The sequence below is a fragment of the Hirundo rustica genome, chromosome Z, assembly GCF_015227805.2.
Source record: "Hirundo rustica isolate bHirRus1 chromosome Z, bHirRus1.pri.v3, whole genome shotgun sequence".
Lineage (NCBI taxonomy): Eukaryota > Metazoa > Chordata > Aves > Passeriformes > Hirundinidae > Hirundo > Hirundo rustica.
Genome location: NC_053488.1, coordinates 65,030,862 through 65,056,324, shown reverse-complemented (window position 1 = coordinate 65,056,324; position 25,463 = coordinate 65,030,862). Strand labels below are relative to the sequence as shown.

Genomic DNA, 25,463 nt, shown 5'->3' with positions numbered 1-25,463 from the left:
GAATTCTGATAGGATTCTGTGTTTTAGCTGTCCTTATGCTAACTCAGGATATTTGCATTCCACATTTTTGTTTGCATAGTAATAACCAGACATGTGCAATTAAGCCAGCTGTTTCTGAGGAAAAAAATAACTGAGCTTGACACTAATCATCCCAATGTAACATAATATCTGAGTCAGCTGCCTGGTTAAGTGAGACACCATGAGCATTGCTGTAGGTTAGAAGTCTCTGGGAGAAACACACCCAGCTGAACATCAGAGGAAATTCTCAAGGGCAGCAGGTGGCAAGAAGATGTTTCTAGAAGGACAGAGGACATCCTAAGATGGAAATCCTAAAGATGGAAATGCTTTATCCAAATAGTTTGATTTGTGCATTTGAGTAAATTCTTATATGACTAGCTGTAAAGCCCTTGCTGACTTCAGATAAATCAGAACCACAAACTGAGAAAGTAACATAAAATAATGTAGCAGCATTAGTGTTGAAGGCATATACATTCATAGTACACCTTCTGTTCTGCACAAAGATCCTTGTATGTCCAGCTTTAGGTATCCAGCTCCATTATTTATTTCATATTTTTATGGAACAAAATATAACGGTCTTTCTCTATTGTTTTGGTTTTGCTATTTTGCTTAGATTTTGCTGTGTTTTGTGGATTTGTGGTTTTGGTTGGGGTTTTTTTGTTGTTGTTGTTTGTTTGTTTTTGTTGTTGTTTTGGGTTTTGTTCGGTTTTGTGGGGTTTTTTGTGGTTTGCATTTTTGTTGTTTTGTTTTGGGGTTTTTGTTTGGGTTTTGGGGGGGGGGGAGGGTTGTTTTGTGTTTTGTTTTTCTTAACAAACTTGCAGAGTTCAGTTGGATTAACTTGAAGAAAAAAGACATAATTTGCCTGGTTGCATTTCCCATTCTGGTTCATAGCAGGATCACACAGTTTTGTACCAGCACAGATGAACTGCAGGTACCCTTGTAGGTTGGAAAACACAGGAAGACACTAAGAATGCTTTGGCTGGCAGTGGAGTTTTTTTGTTTGTTTGTTTTTTGTTTTGTTTTGTTTTGGGGGCTGGTGGGATGTGTGTGTGTCTGTTTGTAGTTTGCCTGTCACCTTAAACATGGAGGAGTAGGGATCTTAAATAGAAAAATCTCGGAGTGCAGACCTGGCACATGAGAACATCAAGCCTATCTCTAAGTGCCTGTCTTTTGCTTCATTTGCTCTGTATAGATCAGAAGATCCCAGATCATGGCTTCCTGGACAACCTTCACAACTCCACAGATGACTTTCTCCAAGCGCATAAAGCACTTTCCATTATGGAAAGGTCCTCATAATATCCTGAGTAACACTGCAGGGGCACATGATAGTGGTGCTTTGTGCTGCCTTCTCTAAGCCTCCTCATATTTTTGCCTCTGCCCAATGTGATGTGCCACTTAGAGCTGCAAAATCTGAATTTGCCTGTCTGTGAAGTAGGTTATTCCCCTTTGTGAGAGCCATGTTGTGGATGCACATGCAGAGCACTAGTGGTCACAGACAGTGAGGAGTAGCTGATAATGATACAAACCAGGACTAATTTGGCTAGACTTTGATGTGATTAACCTGATCGTGCATAACCAGATCAAAGGTAATCTCCTATCAGATAGCTTAAAAAAGACTTGAACTGGCAGATTTTTACTTCTCCCTCTGTTCTGAACACTTACATAAATTAAGGCTCATCGAATACCCTGGACTGTTCCAGGAAAGCTTGGAGTATGTTGTACAGGCAAAAGAGGGAAAAGAAGACAATCTTAGAGCACTTGCTGTGCTCTAATGCTGGTGTAAAATGTGAAACCAATATAAGGCCACAAGGAAGGGAAGAGAGATGAGTTGAGTAATGAGTAAAGCTAAATTTCAATCATTCTTTTTATTAAATAAATTGAATTCAGACTAAATAGGACTGTAGTTTTGGGAGTTTCTCTAAGTTGGAACAGATACAAATGCTTGATATGGTAACTAGTCTATTGCCTGTGCCTGTGTCACTACTAAAAAGACATCTTAGAAAGAAACACTACCATGAATCCTGAAGAACTGGTAAATTCAATGTGCTAGTATACAAATTACTGTAACTTATTAATTGAACTGTCTTGTTTTTCCCATTTTGGTAAGCGATATAATAAAACTACAATATGCAGTACAAGTCAGTGATACTTTCATCCTTGTGAGCCGAAAATGCGACTTTGCTGTGTTAAACAGATTGTGAGGGAGCGGTAGCAAACAATGCTGTCTATAGAAATAGCTGTTCCCAAGAAGATGCTCTGAAGGTAGAAGCTTGGCTGTTTAAAACATTGGTAGAAGAAGTGTATTGCCATTTGCAAATTCCAGTTCTAAAAAAACCCCTGCAATCTTCTATAATTCAGTTCAAAGTCCTGACACTGAACAAACAAGTGTTGTGCCAGGCACTTGATAGCTTAATTTCCTGCCACTGAACGACCTCTGCCACAATCATTGTGGAGAGGCTAATGTGAGACACTAAAAGCACATGTACTACCCCTGGAGTGGCTCCTGTAGTGCTAGTGGAATTGAACAGACTTCCATTGTCTCCAGAGTACCTGGAAGCCTGTACATAGTCTTAAATTAGTAGAAATGTTTCCAGTTAAATGAGCTTATGTAAGTTTATACCATAAACAAAAAGGTCTCTCAGAAAAGAAATGAAGTAACTGAAGTTTTTCTTCCTTCCTAAAAATAGTACAGTACAGAGACAGTTCAATGGCGAGATGAGAGGAAGCCAAAACCTAGTGCTTCCCAAAGAGATATTCCTAAACAGTGTGAGACAGGTAGCAAAGATTTTCCCCTGAGAGTTATTGGAACTTGTAAGAAATAAATTCCTAAGATATGAGCTCTTAGTTACTGCTAAAAGTTATTGTTCTAAGTTTAATAGTTCATAAGCAAAAACTTGCTCGTTTGTACCCCGATTCCCTACTCCCTACTCTATGCCTGTACTCCCTTTCCGTGGAGTGTCACCGCCTCTGCTCCCAGGAGACTCTGCGCCCAAGGCCATATCCATAAGCAAATTAAGGTACACTTGGCACAAAAGACCCCCAGAGACGACGAGCCACCAGCTAACTGAGGACTGGAAATAACAACTCTAGCCCGGCAAAATGGTACGGAACCTCAGATCATCAGTTAGAGCCAGTCTTGTGTTGTCACCATGACCCTGGTAGTTCTTGACCAGAAGGACACCTGCTAGACTTCGAGCCATCATTGCCTTCCCAGGGACTCTTGTGAGGATGGAAGTTCCAGTTCTGCCAGGTGGCAAAACTCAATCACCTCCTCCTTCGTGTCGTCCATTAGAAGCAGCAGCGGTGTGCATGACCCCTCGAGCTCCCCACCAAGAGCTGTCCTTAATAAAGGCCTTCAAAAAGGAGCTGGTCTCCTGGCCCATTTGTAACAGAACTGACTCAGAGGAAGCATGCAAACACATACATTGCACACTACTCGAAGGACAGGGCCAAAGGAACCTGCAAGCATGTCGGTACCGTCCCACGGGGGGACATGCGGCGTTTTCAGAGCCGATTGCTGGCCTGAAAGATCATCTCGGTGTCTCCAGGACGCTCGGGGCGCAGCTGGCAGCGCTCAGCAGGCCCCGCTCGCACGGCCGCACGTCCCCGCGCCCTCGGCGGGCCGCAGCCGGGGCAGCCCCGCTGAGGGCCGGCCCTGAGGCGCCGCTGGCCCAGGGCGGCGCGGGCACGGCGCTGAGCGCGGGGACAGCCGGGCAGGCGTCGCTGCAACGCGGCACAGCGGCGTCGCGCAAGTAAAAAGGCCGATAGGCAAAACGCCGACATACAAGGAGCAGCTCCAGAAAGAGAAGGGCGCTCTACGTTCTCCTGAGAGTAGCTGCGGGGTCAGGAGCTAGCTCCGGGTGACTGCTGCGCCATCGGAGGGACGGGCATCTGGGAGAGCACAGGGGTGTCCTCACCCCTGCCCGCCAAGGACCGTGGGGTTTCTGCAGTGTAGAGAGCAGAGCACAGGACTTCTTAAAAGCAGCCAGCAGTATGTATGCAATATCACCATCACTTGAAATGTTTGGTGTCCTCCAGAGGAATCTTGTTTCCAGTGCTGGATCTTCTTTCCCTCCCATCCCATGTACAGCCTTTGCTTCCACGTCCTGGTGCATGCCAGAACTTCTGCTATCCTTCAGCTGCCAGATTTGAGCAGACTGACAGTAATCCGGAGTCAGCAGTCCAGCAGTCAGGGACTGAGTGGTGACCAACTCAGATGGGGTGACCACGATGGGGGCAGCAAGCAGACACTGAGCAGTGGGGCCTGAAGCTTTTGGGCACAGCCCCTGGGACTGGTGACACTTGGTAGGTAGTTAGGGAACACAGACCTCATGGAGCCTCAGGCTGACAGCCGTGCTGGTAGCTCAGCTGAGCACAGATGCTGAGTGCAGTCTAGTGTGTGGGCTGCACTGGGAGTGGTCACATTACAGGCTACTGGCGCTGCCCTCTGGCTAGATCCACCCTTCCTTATGCGACATAATGCCCAACATGGGATAAGCCACCTCCTCGCTCTCTCCCTCCTTCAGCATCCCCAGGCCCTTGTGCCTGGTGAGAAAGGAACCTATCTTACTGTTTTTCAGAATTCCAGAGACTGCAGGGCAACAGTGAATTAATTTTATACCAGAATTCAACTGCTTTCCCTCACCAATATCTGCAAGTATCTGAAAGGAGGGTGCCAAGAGTATGGATCCAGGCTCTTCTCAGTGATACCAAGCAAAAGGCCAAGAGGCAATGGGCAAAAATGATGAACAGAAATTTCCACTCAAATATGAAGAAGAACTTGTTTACTGTGTGGTTGACTGCAGTGGAACAGGCTGCCCAAAGAGGTTGTGGAGATTCCTGCACTGGAGATATCCAAGAACCATCTGGACTCAATTCTGTGCAATGTGTTTTAGGACAACGCTGCTTGAGCAGGGAGGCTGGACCAGATGACCCAATGTGGTCCCTTACAAACTGACCCATTCAGTGATTCTGTGAACTGCGATGAAAGCAATACAGATGTGACCTTCTCAATGCAGGTCATAAGCAATTTTAAACAAGCACAGGAATTAAAAAGTTGTAAAATTCTGGGCTTCTAAGGTAATTAAGAAATAAATCCTACATCTTGCAACCTTCTCAGCTTGCTCAGAAGAGTGAATGATCCAGATTCTGGGCAGTTTTTTTGGCCACCATGAATAAACATTTTAAGAGGTTGGTCCATCTGGCTTTGCAGAGGCTGTCACATGAAGTGGCAGCCCACATGTGCACTTGGGCACTTAAAAAGTGGAGGCATGCATCATTTACCAGTGAGCTTAAATCTTTACCAGCCAAAGGGAAGGAAAGGGAAATGACTGGCTGCAAGGATGTAGGGGGGTAGGGGAAGAGAGAGAGCACATGAGCATGCATGTGTGCGAGTGTACCTCTGCACAAGAAAACCTGCTTCTCACTCAGTACAGCTTTGCAGCCTAACTCAGTGCAATACAGAGGCATGAGAATTTGTAGGTAATAAACTCATGAAAGAAAATTAAAATTTGAGATATTAATTTACCAGAAGTCATTAAAGCTCTCTTAAACTGACTACATTACTTCTACTTCTAAGCTAGCTTAGTAAATTTGGCACAGCACTTCTAACACTGATTTGCAGGGTGACATTTGCTCTATCCACCTTTTCCATGGGATATGTGCACAATCAGCTGCGTGGGAAAAAACTTACTTCAGATGCCCAACATTGATCCAGAGGGGAAGAAATAAAGAAAACACCTGGAACCTAAGTATATTCTTGAGAAGGAATTAGTTTAATCATGCATACCTTCTTAATCAGAGTGAGTTATTTCTTCTATAAAAATCACACATTTTATGAATGTTTCTTATAGTGCATTAGAAAAACCAGGACTAAAAATTTAAAACAGCATTGCAGTTATATATGAAAGGCCACTGTTGTGCTAATATGGGCATCCCCTCACAGTTTAGAAGCAAGCTGTGAAAGCAACTTCTCGAGCTTTATTGCTAGTGACATGTTTCCTTTAATCCTTAATTTTCCAGACATGAAGGCCAGCGTTGGCTTTAATTTACCTGAAAAGAAGAAACAGAACCATCAGAATACAAAGGAGCTGGAAATAGCCTTTGCACAGGATAACATAATGCCACCACAGTGAAAACTTAGCATTTATACTGGTACCAAGTCCTCCTGTAAAAGCAATGCACATCTAGGAAACACTGCTCAGTCATGCGCAGAGTACAAGTCCAACACATTGACTGGATTCTTTCTGAAGATACACTGGCTGCTAAAGTGTCAGTACTTGGATAATAAAAGCAGTGTAACCTTTTTGCACTCTTCCTATTCTCAGGACACAGGAGTGCAGAAAAATCCACGCAGTTCTTGCCTGAACTTTCCCCTTGAGCCACAAAAAGCTGCTCCAGTCCCAGGTCACCAAGCCAGCAGCCGCTCTACTGCCCCATCAGCAGAGGCTGTTCTGGGCCCCGCTACCTGCAACCCTTGACAAAGGCCTTTGTCCCTCACCTGTGAACATTTTCACAAAGTCGGCGCTTGACATGCTCATAACCACATCAGCTGTCACAGGAGGCTTTCCGAAGCCAGCGCTCCCCCCCTTGGTCTTCAGGTCAATATACCAAGTGCCTCCACCATCCCCTGGACAGAGAGTGAAGTGAGGTGAGAAGGCAGCAGAGCGAGTGCTCTGCCCTCCCTCTCTGTCTGCCTCCGCCGGACGGCCACAGCCGTGTCCGTCTGCAGCGGTTCCGTGGCGGTCCGCATGCTGGAAGATGCTCTGCAAGGAGTCACCTCTCACACCCCGTGACGCCCCAAGCACCAGGTGCTGGGGCCGTGGGCAGGAGAGCCCAGAGGCTGCGCTTTGCCCTCACAGCCAGTGGCAGCTGGCGCTTGTCCCGTGCCCCCAAGAGCGCCCCGTCTGTGGCCACACCAGCCCTGCGCGGGGCAGCAGTGCCGGGACAGAGGCTCCTGCGGCACGACGGCCAGCAGCTCCCAGCGCCTGCTCCAGTGGGCCTGGAGCAGGAGCGTCACACAGGACGGAAGAGCAGCCGGTCTGCTTCGGGCCCAGCTTCCAAAGGGTCTCTCTTTAGAAACACCCAGCGCCTTTGCTAGGCAAGGCTGCACAAAGCCATGGTCTTACCAGATAGCTCAAACTGAAAGACACCCTGAGTACTTCTCACATACTCTTCAGTCACTATCCCCTGAATAACTCGGAATGTCTCTGCAACAGGACCCGATGGCTCGGCAGCAGAAGATCCTGCTCCTTCCTGCAGGGATCCACTTAATTTCTTTTGGGCAGCACCTATGGGAAAGACTACTTTTCCATTTCAAATGCCAACCACTGTAAAAATTAATGTAGAAATATAAACAGAAAACTCCATTTGAAAATATTTAAGCTTCAAAGTAGGAAAAATTATTATTTTACTGTTTCAGTATTAATACTGATAAAGGATGCTTTCTCCACCCAGAAATCTGAATAGGTGTACACTGCTAAATGTAATTCTGCAATAAATTTCAGTTCCTGGTAGATCAAAAGAAAAGTGAAAATAAAACCACAGTAAAATTCTAATTCTGACTATTTACAGTTCATTACAGATGCTCACACAACAGTTTTCTAATGTAATCCATACACTACTCCTGACAACATTAAAAAGAAAAAATCAGTAGCTTTAATAGCCATGGCTTTCATCCCAAAATACTCCTGTCTTTTCGATCCTGTAAGAATATGCATATTTTCATAGATCCTTCTGCAAAGGCTTCTAAGGTGGAAATCAATTTACTGCTTTGATCAGTGGTTTACTTCACCACAGTGAATGTGCACATTTAACAATAAAGGAAAGCTTTTGCAGTTTACAAAGCCAATCAAGTTGAACAGGCCCTTAAAATGCTGTTGAAATCTCTCAGGTGTCTTCAGTATCAAAAAATACTTAGGTCTGTTTTCTGAGTCCCTACAAAATAACCTGCACTGGGAGCCCAAGGCATTAACACCACCTGTCCATGGTAGAACCGTCCTAGCATGACTGCTCAAGGAGTATTTCCAAGAGAAGGAAACACTTACAAGTTTGCTTCCTCTGCCCTGGCCTTATCCCTGTTTTGACATTCCTATAAAACCAGTTTAACTTGGCATACAACAATTCTGAAAAAGCAAAAGCAACACTTTTCAAAAAAACCCCCAAACATTTCAACTAAGAGTTATTTTCATTGTGCAAATTGTGCATATTTCATGTAAGAAGCCATGGAGGCTTCATGTCATATTCTTTTCTATAAATGAGCAACACAAAGGAGATATTCCTGAAAAAATGCTGTTTGCCATCTAATTTCTTTTTCCAGCAATACTTAGCTCCCTATTACCACAATTTAGATGATTAAAAAAGAATTCTTCAAAAAAATGCACTGGCTTTACACCATGACAATCCTGCAGAAGGTGTGAATTTTTCCCCTCAGTTTTAACTACATAGTCACTTCCATAAATTTTACTCTCCAAATAAAAAAAAAAGGGCTTTTGCTAAAAAGCTTGAGTGGAGTCCAAATTCATAAGGGAAAAAGAAAAACTGAGGACATTCATTATTGTGAAATGAAATTAATTACAAAAATTATGGACTTGTACACTCAGTGCTTTCCCTACCGTATCTTTCTTGCTTCACAGCTGTAGTGTCAGTTTCAACATCTAAGAAGAAGTCAGGCATCAGAGGTTGACCTAAGAGGGAAGAAAAATACAAAAATAAATCCAAGTAAATTTGATTTACACAGTAGGAATCCATTTCATTTGAAACTACAGTCAAGTAGTACTGTATCTCAGTTTATAAATTTAAAGTAAATTTAAAGGAAAACCATAGCATGAAAAAAGATGTTTAGAGGTCGGTTCATTTAAAATCTGAGAAGGCTTCTAATGTTGCAATGATGGACATCAGAGAAGAAAAACATAAAAATATATCTCATGAGCTGTTAAATAGTATTATATACATCTAAAGTGCAGGTATTCTTTTCATTACAGAATTTCTTAATTTAATTTAATTTAATTTAATAGGCATTTAATTATTAAACTCTCTGTGGATCCATATGGGCTTTCCAATAAGGCATTTTCTCAAAGCTGAGGCAAAGCAACATTTTTTATGAACTAATTTAAGAACCCTGGGAAACAAAACTGTTTTAATATTCTCCATTTATCCTTCCCTCCTTCTTGAACATACTTCTCACCTTTAAAGATGTCTTTTACCTGGTGCAATTGCATAAACATCAAAATCCTTAACTCCTTCTTCTCTCAGCAGAACTTCATCAATTATGAAGTTGCCAGTGAAAGTTTTTGGTTTTGTCAAAATGCAATATGCAGCATCTGCCAGGATGTCCGTTTTCCTGCACTGTTTTTCTATTCCAGCTCCTCCCAGCATATCCATAGCAGCTGTATGTATGGCTAGAAAGTTTGGAGGGTAAGAAAACAAAGCTTTAATACTGATGACATGGAATTCTCATTTCTTTCACAAGTAAACAAACTTTATTTTCCTTTCAGGCAAAAGGAAACGCTAGGAAGACAGAAGCTGTGAAATACTATCAACGAACAAATAATTCTTTACAAGCAACAGTAAAAATACATGAAAATATCACAAGAATCAAAAAGGTCAGAACATTTTATGACTTTCACATGTCTCTATGTATTTATCAACCCACTAGTTTTCCACCAGTTGTTCAGGACTTGAAAAATGAACAGGACAACAGTTTTTCTCAAAGTGAATGTATGACACACCAGTTATAAAGAGGAATTAGCTTTGGTGATTATCACACTGAAAGTCTTGATGTTTACTTTTAGTCTTTTGCTAAGGTGTTTTTCCTAAGTTAATGAGAAACTAAATAACAAAACCTCAAAATATTTGTTCTGTATTTCGTAGAAAGGCTGTGTTAGATCTAAGAATAAAATCCACATCTCCTAGGTTTTTGATTCTTTTATTAAGCAATTCGATTACTTCTGTGCCATTCCACTAGTCCTCCTCATGTTTCTCCCATGGGAGCTATTAGCATTGTTAATGCATGTTGCTGTATAAGTCTGTGATATGTTCTTCCCAACTGAAGTAGCAATTGCATTATTTTTTTTTCATCCTATTCCATGGAAAGGCTGTCTGGTTGCAGCTTTTGGTATTTGCCATCTTACGGTTTTCCCTCATATGTTCTGCTTCATTAGCTTTCCCCATCTGCTGTTTAAAACTCAACACTCTACCCCCAAGTTTTAAGACATATTCACAAATCCCTTCATACATATCAGGCCAGAAGATCAGGGAGGCAGGTGCATGAACCAAATTTTTGTCTTCTTTCAGTGCTTCTATTCCACACAAAATAACAGCAATTTTGATTCAGAAATGATCCCAACACTCCTTAAATAGAAATGAAATGAAATGAAATGAAATGAAATTAAATTAAATTAAAGAAAAGAAAAGAACATGGCACTGTGCAGGACACATGTATCTGAGCTGGATCATTTATTTGCCTTTCAAAGTAGGTACTGGGAAAAAGGACAAAAGTCTTTAGCACAGGCCTGAGAGCTCCTGTCCATGTCTTTTCTAAGAGAGTGCAGAAGTGTGTAATGTCCCTGTTGACTTCATTACTTTAGTCTTCTGTGATGAGAATTAGTATCTAGTTTTCATTTACTATTAAACAACCTCAGGTTCTTTCTTTTTCAAGTCAATTGCAGTGCTATAAAGTGGCAAATAGATATATTGTATAGATACATGTAGGTCTACCTAGGTATTTTTCTCATCTTTAAGAAAGTCAATAAATTTGCCTTTTTGTGGTCTTCTGCTCGGAAAGATTTTTTTTTTTTTTTTTTTTTTTTTTTTTTTTTTTTTTTTTTTTTTTTTTTTTTTTTTTTTTTTTTTTTTGGTAGCTACCAACAGTTCAGAGAATATTTCTGTCAAATACTATGATGAAATTTATCAATTTCTGTTGACTTAAATATATTTATTCTGAGGATTCATTAAGCTGCTTGCTTTTCCTGGCCCACAGGTATGTCACTTCTCTGTTAGTGTTAACTATTATTCTTCTGAGCACAGTCACCCCATCTGCATAGACTAAAGCAAGGAGGTTTCAAACAGTACTGCCTCGTAGTCTAGCTGCACATTATTACATTCATTTCATATAAAGTGATGCAGGTTTGCCTCTAATGCACATCAGTAGACTTCCAGTTCTGTCCCAGGACGCTGCTATTATTCCTCTGCACTCTTTGTGATGGGATTGCACCTTGCCCTTTTGACATATATCCTTTTTCACTTTTAGATAAATGGAGAACTCCAGCATCTTATTACCAACATATCTTTGTGTGTTTAAAGAATCAGACTGAGGAACCGATCCTGGCTGGCATCCATACTAACACTAAGGGTAAACACATTTGTATGAGATGATAGTGGGCTTCTAAATTAGGAACTTGGCAACTGTGTTTCAGATACCCTGGAAGCCTGTAACATTGCCTCTCTAGATGATCACAATAAAGAAGCTAACTTTCTCACTTTTGGAAGATAAACCTTTCAAAAGCACATTTTTTTTGTACTGGAGAATTCACATATTATGATCTTCTTTTGCACTTGATGTCACATCAGTTTTCATAAAGGCATCACTGAATGAGCAGGCATGACTTCTGCAAATAAAAAGCTCTGCTTGTATACCTTTGATTTTAGAAAAAGTATTTTTTTTTAAATTTCTTTGCAGCATCTCACACAGAGAAATCTTCATTTTAAAAAGCATTTATTAGAATATATACTGTTTTCATGTGTAAATTAAATCTTCCTGCACTTCCAAACCTCATGTTCTGCAGGATCCTGTGGAGAACAAGTATTAGCTGCACTCTGTAACCAGTAGCAGCAGTGTTCTTCTCTTACTTTAGCAGATATGGGTATGTTACCAAGGTCACAGTGGAAATGTAATGCTCAAGAGAAAGATACAACTATATTTGGTTTGGGTATCCCACTTCCCTCCATTAAGAATGTCAGATTTTATAGAAATTCAATTAATACCATCATAGACATTCTTTAATTCCAGACCACATCTGAGACACAGGTACTACTACTGATACTTTGAATGTTGCAGCATAGGCCAAAACTAGAAAGAAATAATGTATTCAACTATGAGACATAAGACTTCATGTAACTTCTGCTTATAAAGTTAGCCTCTGAAAAAATTTCCATTGTGGAAAGAATGGAGAAATTCTCACAGGTTTTCCCTTGCCATGAAAAAACAGGAGGTCAGATTATTCAGATGGGTACGGGAAAACAACCACATTGCAAAATAAATACCTAGGATAACCAGCTGGTCACTGCAGAAAAAAATGCTTTAGCTTTTAACAGGACCCATAAAGCCACTGACTCATTTCCGCAATAGTAGTGTTTTTTCCAGCACATCCAGAATAAGAAAGCTGTGGAGGATCCACATAATGTGTCTATGCAGCATATCAATATGCGCTCTTACAAGACACAGGTACTCTTACCCTTTTCATGAAAAAATAAGTCAAATTGGTTGTCTGCAGTTTCATACCATGTCTCTCTATCTGAATGAGATACTCTTTACTATCTCTTAGTGTATCTTATACTCTTTACTTATGCTCTTTACTCTCATAGGCAATATATATTGTTAAATCAGTCAATGACCGAACACCATATGATGGCAAGTAAAATGTCACCTCTGTTAATGAGAAACCAAGTCACTCCCACCTACTGAATTCTGAGGAGATATTTAGCCATTCAGCAGTGACATTTCAAAGACAAGACAGAAGAGGTGGGTGAGATGTAGGGATCTAGGGAGCTAAAGACAAATAATCAGTTTTCATTGTTCTATTCTAGATGACATAGATACTGGAAAATCGCCACTGAAATTTTTTTGAGGTTTTCCTGGGGCACTCAAGAAGCAAGTATGTGGAAACAAACAAAAAAACCCCACAAACAAACAAACAAACCCCACAAAACTCAAAAAAACACCCCCCCAAAAACAAACAATGAAAAACCCCAAACAAAAAAAAAAACCCCCAACCAAACAAACAAAAAACAAAACCCAAAAATAAACCCAACCCAGACTTGAAATCTGAAAGGCAAACTTTGACTCTGTCACGAGGCAATCCATATCCTTAAGTTACGCATGTAGTTGTCTTCAGTACATCACAGATTAAGACTTTATTGTCTTCAAAAATGTAGAGGTTTTGTGATGATATAATTATCATGAACAATACAATTATAATTTCAGAAGTCAATCCCTTTTCAAAATATTTCTGGGGGTAGAACTCACAGAGTGAGCAGAACTATGAGGCATCCATTTACTGGAAGCATTTAAGATGCAAGCATCCAGACCAATGAAAATGGACCAAGTCTGTCAGACATACCAACTTAACTGTTCAACTGATGATCACCTACTGTATTCAAGCTGAGAAATCTGGCTGATTTTTTCTGAAATAGTTAGGTTTTCCTTATATTTCTCATTTTAGAGAAAGTAGATCAGAGAGTTCCAGTTCCCACTAAAGGTTAAAAGGGGCTTGCAATTCCTAACAGGGAAACATTGAAAAGTGCCTGTGTACAAACAACTCTTAAACTGCAGCACCATCCTCAGAAGAGGATCTTGGTTCATATTTTTATCTCCTCCTCCTTCTTCCTTCCTTGCACTTATTAAGGAAATAAACACTGTTGTAATTTTTTTTTTCACAATGACTGGGCTTACACCACTAAAGGGCAGGATTACCCTCTGTCTGGTATTGAGTTTAACAGCCAGCATAATTTCTGCCCATAGATACATTTGGGGGAAAGACACTGGCCTCCTTGGCTAACAGCTGGCCAAACCTCAAACAGCAACCCTTATCCTCATTGACCCACAGAAAACAAATGGAAGCTAATACAGTATGGGAACATTGAGCTATTTTTCTTCTGGAGAGCTCTTTAATTTCCTGTAATTTGCAATCAGATGGTTCTGTGAACAATTCTTCACAGAATTGCACTGTGCCAAAACTTCTAGGAATAGGCTTTTAAAAAATTATTTCTGTGTGTACAAAGGTATCTATTTTGTCAGTAAGCTCTCACAGTTTAACTAGCAAGGAATTCTAAATAGTACTATATACACAGGTGTTTAATACCCACTCATTAAAGCACACAATTATTTTTGTGATTCTGTCCAAACCAAAACACTGGGTGCATCAGGAAAAGCACACAAAAGCCAAACATTACACACACACTTCAACCAAGTGGTTTCAAACTAGCTGAAGATGAGTTTAGATCGAAGTGGCAATAGTCTAGTGAGAACTAGCAATGAAAATCAGAACCCATGCAGGATGACCAAATAATATATAAAATAACAGCTCAGTCACTTGAATCTATTCCAGAGGAAGTCTTAAGTATATTCAGTGTCAAATAAAACAAGCTTTAGCAGACAAAATACAGGAAGTCAGTATTTCAGTAATATAAAGGAAAAAAATTACCTGTTTTAGGCCATAAAGCATTGACAGCAACTTCTCCTCTAAATTCTTCTGCCATTCCCAAGACACACATGGACATCCCATACTTAGAAATGGTATAAGCTAAGACAAGGAGTGAAAAAACAAGTAAGTTTACACTCTATGTAAAATCTAATTTTAATTATGAAAGGAAGATAAAATAGATAATTGGTTGGCAGGGAAAATTCAGGGCTTTCAGAAAAAAAACTTTCCTATAGTCAAAATCTCTCCCTTCTACCTGTATCTGTATCCATCAGATACAAACTGTACTCTGTCATCTTTTGATTGCGAACAAAATAAAAACTACGCATGTTCTGCCAAAAATAAAGCTGAAACCTAGCTGTATGGTGATTTAGTCATGCTTTTTATACTCAGCACATTGAAAAGAGTGATCAATTTTTTTTAAGATGCCTAAGGCATACTAGCTGTTGAGGACCAAACTAGTATCCTATAGAAAGAAAAAAAAAAAAAAAAAAAAAAAAGAGGACAAAAAAAGCCTCTATCCTTGTCACCTATCTGCTTTGAGAAGGGTAACTTTCTTGGTGAAAGAACTGGAACTTGCTGGAGTTTAATGTGACAAGCGTCCAAAATGCAAAGTTTTAAAAAATACGGTTTTAAAATGAGCAACACTAACTTCAAAATAACATGGAGTTCTTTTTCCACTGCAAAATAATCACCATATTAAAAGACAACATCAATCTCTATCCATAATAAAAAAACCCATGAAGCTGAATCAGTAAAAAAATTAATTTTGCGTTTCAATCTCTACTTGAAACAGAAAATATATAATCCTAACAATCCCCATAGAAAAGCACAGGCTTACCCTGAAAACAAAAAGGATAGACCATACCTTGAAACCTGCCCTACATTTTCCTATGAAACAGTATCTTATAGGTCAGGTACAAAATGCTTTGAGGAACCATTACTGGCAGTTTTATGTAGTGCTAAAGACACAAGACTTGGCATTCTGCACTGGTGCTACTGCACATTTCATGTGTTTCTCACAAAATAGCAACAAAGGCTCTGAATGCTACTCACCACAATGATTTTTGAACCACATGGGATTCAAATTCATAGGTGGGCTAAGGTTCAAGATATGGGGGTTCTTACTCTTCCTCAAGTAGGGAAGGCATGCTTTAGACCTGGAAGATAGATTCAAACGTCTCAGTCACCTCTTATTTTATGGAATACCTATAATTACAGTAAAAACAATACTAGTAGATGAGTATTTTCACAACAGCCCAAGACAAAGCCTCGTCTCGTATCAAGTGTTTAACTGATGTAAAGAATGACAAAAAAAAAAAAAAATCTGTCACAGTTAACTTATCTCAGGCCTAGTATTTGTTCCTACGAATTGGACCACATTCTCCAATTAGTCATCATCAGCTTTGACTAATGCTAATTTTCCAGACAGTCAGAAGTCATAATCTCCTTGTAATAGTTCTGGTAGAGGCAACAAAACGCTCTAAGGCAACAACTGAAGTTAAGAGTGCAGGGCAACATTTTGTCATAAAAACATTCTCTTCTGATCCCATACCTATTTCTTTAAAATCATGTTGAAGAAATAATACTGCATAACAGAATGCTATTACAAATATTCCAAAGAAAACTGAGAACCTATTATCTTCTAAGAGAATTCTACTTTGAATTTACACATCTCTGTAAATTGGAACTTTTACTTTACAGAAACTATCTTTTGACTTCACTTGCTTATATTTGATCTCTGCTTGAGAATTTTTGATCAAGCTTCACAGGGTGAAAACATCACCCCACTAGTGACCAGCTGCTCACATATTCCAAAAGGACCCATGCATACTCTCAGCCACAAAGGAAACAACTTTAACCTTCAATAGCAAAAGCACCATAGTAGTAAGGTAAATAATTCACCACCTCCTTAACTGTCTTGGGATCTCAACTCTTTTCCAGCTGAGGCAGGTTCACTAACAGATGCCTCAAGTTCCTATTGCACAGGAACAAAGAAACTTAGTTGCCATTACTGAAGCCTGGTGGGATAAATCCCCTGACTCGACTGCAGCCATTGATGGCTACAGCCTGTTCAGAAGAGACAGGGGAGAAAGGAGAGATGGAGGGGTTGCCCTCTAAATCAAGAAATGGATTGAGTGTGATGAGCCATCTCTGAAGAACAACCTGTGAACCAAAGAACAACAATGAGCAGGTAAAAGCCTGTGTGTAAGACACAGAGACTGAGGCAACAGAGGGAACCTTGTGGATGGTGTCACTACAGCTCCCTGACCAAGGCTAGCTTATTGAGAGACCTTCTTGTCACAGCTACAGGAAGGATCACACTCACAGGTTCCTGTCCTCCTGGGAGACTTCAGCCACCCCAGTGTCTGCTGGAAAAGCAGCAGAGTGAACTGTAACAATCCAGGAGATTCCTGGAATGTGTGGAGCTTATATCTTTAATCTGGGTAATAAGCCTATCAGAAGGGAAGCCATACTGGACCTGATGGTCATAAACCTAAGTGAGCTAATCAACCAATCAGCTAATCAGGGGCCTCATGATGGGGGACAGCCTGAGCTGCAGTGATCATGCACTGATGGAGTTCACAGTCTGGAGGGAAGTGGGTCAGGCAAAGAGCAAAGTCAGGGCCCTGAGCTTCAGAAGAGCAAAATTCCAGTTCTTCAAGGAGTTAGTCAATAGGAACCCTTGCAACGCTACCCTCAAAAAGAAGAGAGCAGAACAGAACTGGCAGATCTTTAAGGACACCTTCCATAAAGCACAAGAGCTAGTGATCCAATGGCACAAGAAATTGGCAAGGAAGGCAAGAGACTGGCATGGATGACTACAAGAGCTGCTGGTCAAACTAAAGCACAAGAAACAAATGCACATCCAGTGGAAGCAGGGAGAAGTATCCTAGGAAGAATATATGGGCACAGAGTTCTGTAGGTTTGGGGTGAGGAAAGCCAAAGTGAAGCTGAACTTTACAAGGGATGCAAAGAATAACAAGAAGGGCTTCTACAGATTTGTCAGTCAGAAAAGGAAAGCAAAGAAAGTGTATACACACACAACCTGGAATAAACAAGGCTGGGAAAATAGTAACAACTGATGAAGGGACTACACAACTTTTTCTGCCGCAGTCTTCAATGGCAACTTCTTTTCCCACACCTCTTAAGTGCATGGACAGCAGGATGGAGATTGGGGGAGCAAAGTGCTTCCCACTTTAAGTGAAGATCAGGTTTCTGACCATCTGAGGAGCCTGAACATACATAAGTCCATGGGGCCTGATGACATACATCTCACAGACCTGAGGTTGCTGCAGTTGCCAAGCCACTTTCCATATATGAAAAACTGTGGAACTGGGTGAAGACCCAGGTGTCTGGAAAAAGAGAAACATACTGGTGTTTAAAAAGGGTGGACAGGAGAACCGTGGGAACTACGAACCTGTCAGCCTCACCTCCGTGCCTGGAAAGGTCATGGAACAGATCCTCCTAGAATCAGGAGGTGATCCTACGACAGACAGCAAGTAGGTTGAGATTAGGTATTAGGAAGAAATTCTTTACTCTGAAAGCGTTAAGGCACTGGAACAGATTGCGTAAGTAATTGTAGATTCTCCACCCACTGAAGTGTTCGAAGTCAGGCTGGATGGGCTCTGAGCAACTTGGTCTATGGAAGATGTCTCTGCTCATAGTGGGGGCTTGGAAGTAGACAATATTTTAAGGTCTCTTCCAGCCCAATCTACTCCACGTTTCAACAATTCCGTGATTCTATGTCAACAGGTATACTCTGTAAGATGGGGCATGTGCCCTAGCACCACCTCTACACAGGCAAAAAATCCACACTTTTTTAAAACTATTGTAATTTTCTGAAAATTAAACTGAAAGTAGGTCTCTACAAATTACAATCAGAATCAACATACAAAGCAAGGAGTAGAAAGTACAAAAACGCTTCACTACGTTTTCTCAATTGAGAATTACAAAAGCAGTGACAAAGACCATTCCCTTGAGAGGCACTGATTTTTCTTATGCTCTTGCACTTGCACTCCGTCATGAGTTGGCAGTTTTGTTTCTAGTTATAGAGAAATGTAGAATGTATTTCTGTGTCAGGACCTGGGAATTACTTTAGAAAGGACAGGGACCTATCAGAAGGTTAGGTGGAATATTGGCACCTAGGTAGACCACTGAAAATGTCTGTTGTGACTCTGGGAGTACACACATAAAATCCCTTGATTTCCCTTTTTGGCCAGAGAGAGAGAAAGGTAATATCGTACGGCAGCTGGGGGTTGGCCGGGCCCTGCCACCTCGGCTGGGCTGTGCCTCCGGCCCCATCTGCTGCCAGCACGGGGGGCCGGGCAGGCTCTGCCGGCCGGGCCCCTGATACCAGCTACGGGCCTGGCTGGGCCAGGACCCGCCCCGATTTACACTGAGGGGTGAGCAAAAATGGCATTTATGATCCTGCCTGGGTTTTTTTTGATTATGCACTGCCCGGGTGCTCTGATCTCTGATCTTTCAGCGTGAGTTCTCAGCCCCCTCAGCAGGGCAGCCTTGAAAATCTTAACACCATGAACTGCATCGAGAGAGAGAAAGACTCTGGGCAGATTTAACCCTTTCCTGGCAATATGAAGCTGCCAAGGCCTAACCCTTCCCTGAGAGAGAAAAGAAAGGGACAGAGTGAACAGAGAGAAGAAACAGAATGAAGTCGGTGGAGCGAGAGTGGAAAGACTGTTGGGACAGGAGGTTGAGGAGTTTGTCATTCCATTCTTATTGAGCCATGGAAATGAACTCTATATGTAGATTATCCCTTTAAATCACGGGAAAGATACTCATTTGGGGGGATGATTTGTGTGTGGATTTGAGCAAAAGTGTTTGTGATGGACTAAGTGATATTAATCTCATAAGATGCTTGAACAGAGATAGACGAGAAGTCATCTGTGCTAGTGAAGAAGTGAGAAGACATCTCTGTGCCTTGAGAAGAAGAATCCTTTGCCTTTGAGTTATTTATCTTTAAAAGTTGACACCCCAGTATGCAAAAGTCTAAGACCCATGACCCATAAGCAGCTTGGGAAACTGCTAATGGAAGGGGTCACAAAGGCAGGTTTCCCCGGGCAGATGTTTTTGTGACAGTTAAACCCACAAGAGAACTGTTCTAGGTTGTCAGTGGGATCCATGACTCTAAGAGGGATTCAGCTCCTAAAGTTTAATGAAAGACTATTTTTAAATGGTGAAACTGACTGAATATTACAAGATTTGTCTCTTTATGTTGTTTTGTAAGAAAGTAAACAGTTTGTAAGGGGAGTAAAGAGTATTTTTAGAGTTTCCTTCTAGTTTTTTTCCCCAGCTTTCTTTTTCCATTCTTTTACTGTGTTAATAAAACTATCTGTTCATTTTTAAGCTTAAGCCTGCTTTGCTTTTCTCTTAATCTCTCTCCCACAGAAAAAGAATAAACACAAGGACCACTACACTAAATTTGGCAACTAAAATTTGGCGAACGTGAAACCACTACACACTCAGAACCTGATTTTTAATTTTTTTAAGGCAGAATAGGACCAAATATACACTTTAAGAATTCCCCATTAATTTGGAATAGCTAGATATAACATCAAGAAAATCACTGTTGCCATTGGGTAGTGAGGAGGTAGTGAAGATGGAACTTGCCACAGCAATACAGTTGAATCCATTCAGCGATTTACAAAGAGCTGGCAACCAGACTGATCTACACAAAGGAGAATGACAATCAATCTATTCCAGATTGGAGAACTGGACGAGATGACCTTTAAAGGTGCCTTCTAACCCAAACTATTCTATAATTTTCTGGTAGTACTTTGACAGAAGACTTTCTGATCATACCAAGCAATATCTGAATGTAGAGAATCTCCATTATCCCACATGCTTTTTTATAAACTCTGTGAAAATCAAAGTCTTCATTTTTAAGACAGTGCTTTAAATGACATCCTGTAAATGTAACAACTATTCAACCTATCAAACCCACCTCCAAAAATGTGCAAAATAAGGACCCTGGGAACTGTGAAATCAAACCTTGGTATGTTCATTTAAATAAATAATAGAATTGATAAGCTGAAAGTAAGTGGAGAACATTTTGTATCATTAAGTTACATCTTTAACATTTCTTTTTAAAGTATTGTGAATTATACAATGTTTCTAAAGATAAGAAAGAAGCTCATGAGAAGAAAACTGACAAGTAGGATATTGACTTGATGTAGGCAAAAATCTAGTCGTTTCGCTTGAAATGAAAGAGCATCAGCAATTAACAAAGCCAAGCTGGAGCTTCATTTGAAGCAAATGACTTTTTTCTTCCTACATGCATTAAGGGACTTGTGAATGTTTAATGACTGCAGTAATAATGTTTCTGTTTACTCCAACTTGCAAATAATTCTTGGAAAGATTAATTCAAACCAGTTGACCAACAACTGAGCAATTTCCTGTGAGCATATGCAGAGTATCTGCACTCAAATTCTAGGGCAGCAAGACAGCTACAGAATTTCTCATAAAAACTGAAATAACATCATACATTCTGCTACAATTGCTTAGCTTTCTTCTCTCAGCACTTACGTAAGATAGGTTCCTCGTACATTGACATCCATCATAAGATTGACCTTCTTCGTTGCTGTTTCCAAAGTGCCCGTCAAAGAGATGGCGCTTGCATTATTCACCAAAATATCAATCCCTGGTTTTTAAAGTAAGCCATTTCACATTAGCATTTAAAGGAAAAAAAAAAAAAAAAAAAAAAAAAAAGAATGAGTAAGGGAAGCGGTTCTTTTTTCTTTTTGTTTGAATAATCCGGCCTGTTAATGCCTGCCTTCTCCCACACCTTAACTTACCTCCAAAAGTCTTCACAGCTTTCTCCACAGCATTAATGATTTGCTGCTCTTCCCTCACATTAACAATGCATGGCAAAGCCTTTCCTCCAGCTGCTTCAACTGCACAATTAAAAAATTAAACATTTCAAAATTTGCTCTCGGATGGGACAACTAATATGAACCTTCAGAGAATCTCTTGGGTAATGACATTCTTCAAAATGCACTGAAAATCACACGCTTAAATTATGACCTTTTAACACGTTGTATGAGGAACAGGGAAGCCAAAACCAAATCTTAACACTGCGAATGTTTATTTCATACATCTCAAGTAGCACAGCGTTTTTACATTTATATACACACACCCATCTTAATTACAGCAACATTACAGCATTCGTGCGAGGAAAGAGAAGCACTAAGCTTATTTTAGCAAAGGTGAACTGGAACTAAGAGTCTATGCATTTTTCCACTCAGGTGCGGTAATTAAACAAGGGTATACACCCAGCCCAGCACCTTTCTTTGTTACAACTTACTTTCCTCTGCAGCAGTGTAGATAGTCCCTGGAAGAGTAGGATGGGGCTCAGCTGTCTTGGCAGCTATCACAATGTTGGCACCATCCTTGGCAGCTTTCAAAGCAATGGCCTTGCCAATGCCCCGGCTTGCGCCTGTGATGAAGAGAGTGCATCCTGCCAGTTTCCTAAATGTGAAGGGGGAAGTGGATGGTAAAGAAGAGGAGAATAAAGCAGAAGCTGTTAATCATTTGACTTTTATCAGACTCTAAGGGCAAGTGTAATTAGCGCAGTCTCCCAACCAGATAAATGTCTTCATCCTTTTACTAAGAAAACAGCCCATGGAACACAAAAGAGACAGCCATAGCTACAGAAAAGTACCACTGATGTAAGACTACACCCCAAGTTTGTAAACACTATAAAGAGGGTCATACAGGCTACCCAGTTACATATCTACCTTTCTGTAAAAAGATCCAACACACTGTTTTACAACAGAGCTGCTATGTTCTGCAACAATGGGAAAGGAGTAATTTGTAAAAACAAAATGCCAGCTTCCAACAAGACGATACACCTAAACAGATCTCTGTAATCTATTAATCACAGTGCTCTAAACACAAAAAAGTAATGTCTCAATAAGGTATTAAGTACCAAGTCTGGAACCCCAATGCCATATGCAAATGCCAAAAGCTTTAATTTCAGAAATAGCAATTTTTCTCTTAAATCTTCTACACTCAACAGCTTCCCATTAAATGTGTGTAGCCCAATGGGTCCTCCGAACAGACAGGTCCAATCAACTTAGAGAAACTAGTAAGTTTTAAAGCTTAAGAAGGATGTCTGGCTAACATAATATCACTGAATTTTTGAATAGAGAAATATAAACTCCACAAACATATTCAATGATAAAATCTTGTTAGGTAACACGTTTTCCATATGAAGGTGTGTTTCACTCTTCTGCATAAAGGTCATGTTGCTTTATGTAACACTGTAGCATAGCCCAAGAGGTTTAGGTTTTTAACCTCAGTTGAAGAATTCCTGTAACATATGTGCAACAGTAACTTTATCTTTTGCTCTCATCACAAATGTTACAAAAGGTTACACTCCAAGCTCCATTAATTTTCCTTTCAGACTGGGACAAACTTGATATTGTTTCTCCTCTGGTTTCAGATGTGTTTTTCCCCCCTCTAATCTGAGCACATCCATCTCCTAAATGGTCTCTGGGAGGATGTTTGCTTTCCAAAGGCAGAAAATTGGAATGGAGCAGAAAGAGGGAGATGCCTCTTCCCCTGAAGAGGCAAGGCTAGGCATCTACAGGATCTCAAAAAGTCAACCATAACCTGAAGGTGCCATTTCAAACAGCTTTTTATCCACATATTATTTTTAAAAGAATCTTAGAAAGGGACCGGAAGAAAAATATCTAAACAATACAGTGAACCACAAAAAACTACTGCCATGAGTTCAGTCACAGGCACAGTGAGGAAAGTTCAACACTGGAATACATAGTCAAAGCATAAAAGTCAGTGAAGTAAGGCCAAAATCTAGTTTCTACCTTCAACCAACCAGTATGAGGTCAGCAGAATTCACCTGAGTCATGGGTAAATGGAGTCCAGCAGGAGACAGTTCTGGAGGAGAAAAGAGGAGAGAAGATCTGATAGGGCTTTAAGCCCTGCCTGGGGCTAGAGTGGTCTACTCAGGAAGACAAGAAGGTGTTATCTGGAGACCAGCAGGGCTAAGAAGGGAACTTGTGACTCAGCTCCCAAGGCAAGTGTCGTACAGGGAGTTAATGCAACAGCAGGCCACAAAGAAGGAATTAGAAACATTTCCAGGGCATGTTGGGGTGGTGTCAGGAAAACCAAAGTTCACCTGCAGCAGAAGCTTGTGAAGGGCATCAAAAGGTCAGAGACTTCTGCTACACTAGTAGGAAAAGCAGGCCCTTTACCCAATGGAGTAGGTGAATGCAAGTCTTTCAACACTGTCATAATATTTTTGCTTTGTATTTAAGACATGATGCTATGATCTGGATGCATGTGCAACCTGACAGGTAAGAAAACTGGTTGGTTGGTCAGGCTCAGAGGGTGGTGGTTAGTTAGTCATATTTCCAAGACTAAGGATTTATTTCTTAATTCACTTAGTAGACCAATAGTTTAAAGTTTATAAAGCATATGTGCCTACCTAAAATTTCTTAAGACCTGTACTGTGAAGGTCACATCTGCATCACTTCCATGAGAGTTGAATTATGCTAATAAGACAGAAAATATCTGTGCCCTACAATCTTGAAAAACATTAAGATTGGTTCCTTTCCCACCACAGATGACTACCAATAGAGACCTTCGGGTCACATCAGGGACACTTTTAACAGTTTACACATTTGTTATAAATTTAATAAAACTGTGTATAACACACAGGAAAAAACAATCTCTTCTCAGCTGTTAGCAGAGTTGGCCTCTGAAAAGCCAAAAGGCAGAAAACACCTCTAAATTAAGATCCTATACAAGAAGAAAATTTGACTGTCAGGTAAGACAGCAGCAGGAGACTATAATACTATACAACAATAACAACAGTAATAACGATAATAACAAAAGTACCAATAACAACAATAGTAGTAGTAATAACAAGTAATTATACTTTAATATAAATGTCCCATATGAAATTACTGATACGCTGCCTAATTCACATTAAACTCCTCCAATAACTGTTTCCCTTTGAAAACGCACCGTTCGAGTCCCCTGTACGACCCGAACTGCTCGTCCCGGGGCTCTGGTGCTGCCCGGGGCCCCTCGGCCAACCCCGTGTAGGGTGTCCTCCGCTACAACCCCTCGCCCTCGGCCGGCTGCGAGTCCCGCAAGCCCCGCAGGGCGACCGCGCTCGGGGGTGTCCAGCGAACGCCCCGGCGGCCACCGGCCACAGCCCGCTCGCCCCGAGAGCCCTTGGGCGGCGGCGCAGGCCCGTCCCGGCGCGGCGGGGGCACCTTACCCAGTGTTGGGCAGCATGGCGGCGCGGGGCGGCAGAGACGGGGCCGAACCGGGGCAGGGCCGGGGCCGAACCGGGGCAGGGCCAGGGCCGGGGCCGGGGCCGGGGCCTCTCCGCTGCGCAGCCGCCGCGGCCGCTCGGGGCGGGGCCGGGGCCGCGGCTGGGGCCGGGGGTCTCCCCGGTGCGCCCTGCCGCTCTGTTCGGCGGCTGTCGGCACCGCGGTGTTGGCGCGCTCGGGGCATGCGAGCTAACCTGAGACTGGAGAAAGGCTTGTGCGGGATGAAGGGTCGAACTGGAATGCTTTCCGCGTCCTTTCACTTTCCGCCGTGTGTGTTAAATTTTGCTTTAGTCTCTTGCCAATTGTACTCAAATCACTGGAGCTTTGCCTCCATCTCATCTTCTGGAGTGCTGTGTCCAGTTCGGGGCTCCTCAGGACAAGAGAGACAAGGAGCTACTGGAGTCAATTAAGTGGATGAGCACAAAGATGTTTTGGGGCCTGGAGCATTTCTCTTCTGAGGGAGCTGGGCCTGTTCAGTCCAGAGATGACTGAGAGGGGATCTCCTTAATGCATATAAATATATCTAAGGTGGATTCCAAGACTCTTTTCAGTGGTGTCCAGAGACAGAATAATGAATAGTGGCCATAAATTAAACCACAAGAATTCCACTGAAACATGACGAAGAGCTCCTTTATGTTGAGGGTGGCAGAGCATTGGAACAGGCTGCCCAGGGAGGCTGTGTCATCTGTTCTAGGTCACTGTG

The 25,463-nt window shown here is 41.5% G+C and overlaps 1 protein-coding gene across 2 annotated transcripts; it reads right to left on the bottom strand.

Annotated features, from left to right (window-relative positions):
• Nucleotides 1–5,769: 5,769 nt before the first annotated feature.
• On the bottom strand, nucleotides 5,770–24,805 carry HSDL2 (hydroxysteroid dehydrogenase like 2). Of its 2 annotated transcripts, none has more exons than XM_040091099.2 (11): nucleotides 24,706–24,805; nucleotides 21,760–21,923; nucleotides 21,251–21,349; nucleotides 20,982–21,096; nucleotides 15,492–15,595; nucleotides 14,439–14,537; nucleotides 9,222–9,416; nucleotides 8,631–8,702; nucleotides 7,146–7,319; nucleotides 6,518–6,646; nucleotides 5,770–6,069 (listed from the first exon to the last, which is right to left on the bottom strand). In XM_040091099.2, the coding sequence occupies exons 1-11, from the start codon at nucleotides 24,720–24,722 to the stop codon at nucleotides 5,957–5,959; spliced, it is 1,281 nt and encodes a 426-aa protein (XP_039947033.1). In that variant the 5' UTR covers nucleotides 24,723–24,805; the 3' UTR covers nucleotides 5,770–5,956. The 2 variants fall into 2 exon arrangements, with proteins under 2 accessions (XP_039947033.1, XP_039947034.1); XM_040091100.2 differs by having other exon boundaries at nucleotides 7,146–7,307.
• Nucleotides 24,806–25,463: the final 658 nt, after the last annotated feature.

What these genes read in the sequence shown, in the direction of transcription:
- HSDL2 (XM_040091099.2), bottom strand. An exon ending in AGCTGTGAAGACTTTTGGAG is followed by an intron (nt 21,097 to 21,250) that starts GTAAGTTAAGGT and finishes TTTAAAAACCAG; the next exon opens with GGATTGATATTTTGGTGAAT. An exon ending in TGTGAAGCAAGAAAGATACG is followed by an intron (nt 7,320 to 8,630) that starts GTAGGGAAAGCA and finishes ATGGAAAAGTAG; the next exon opens with TCTTTCCCATAGGTGCTGCC.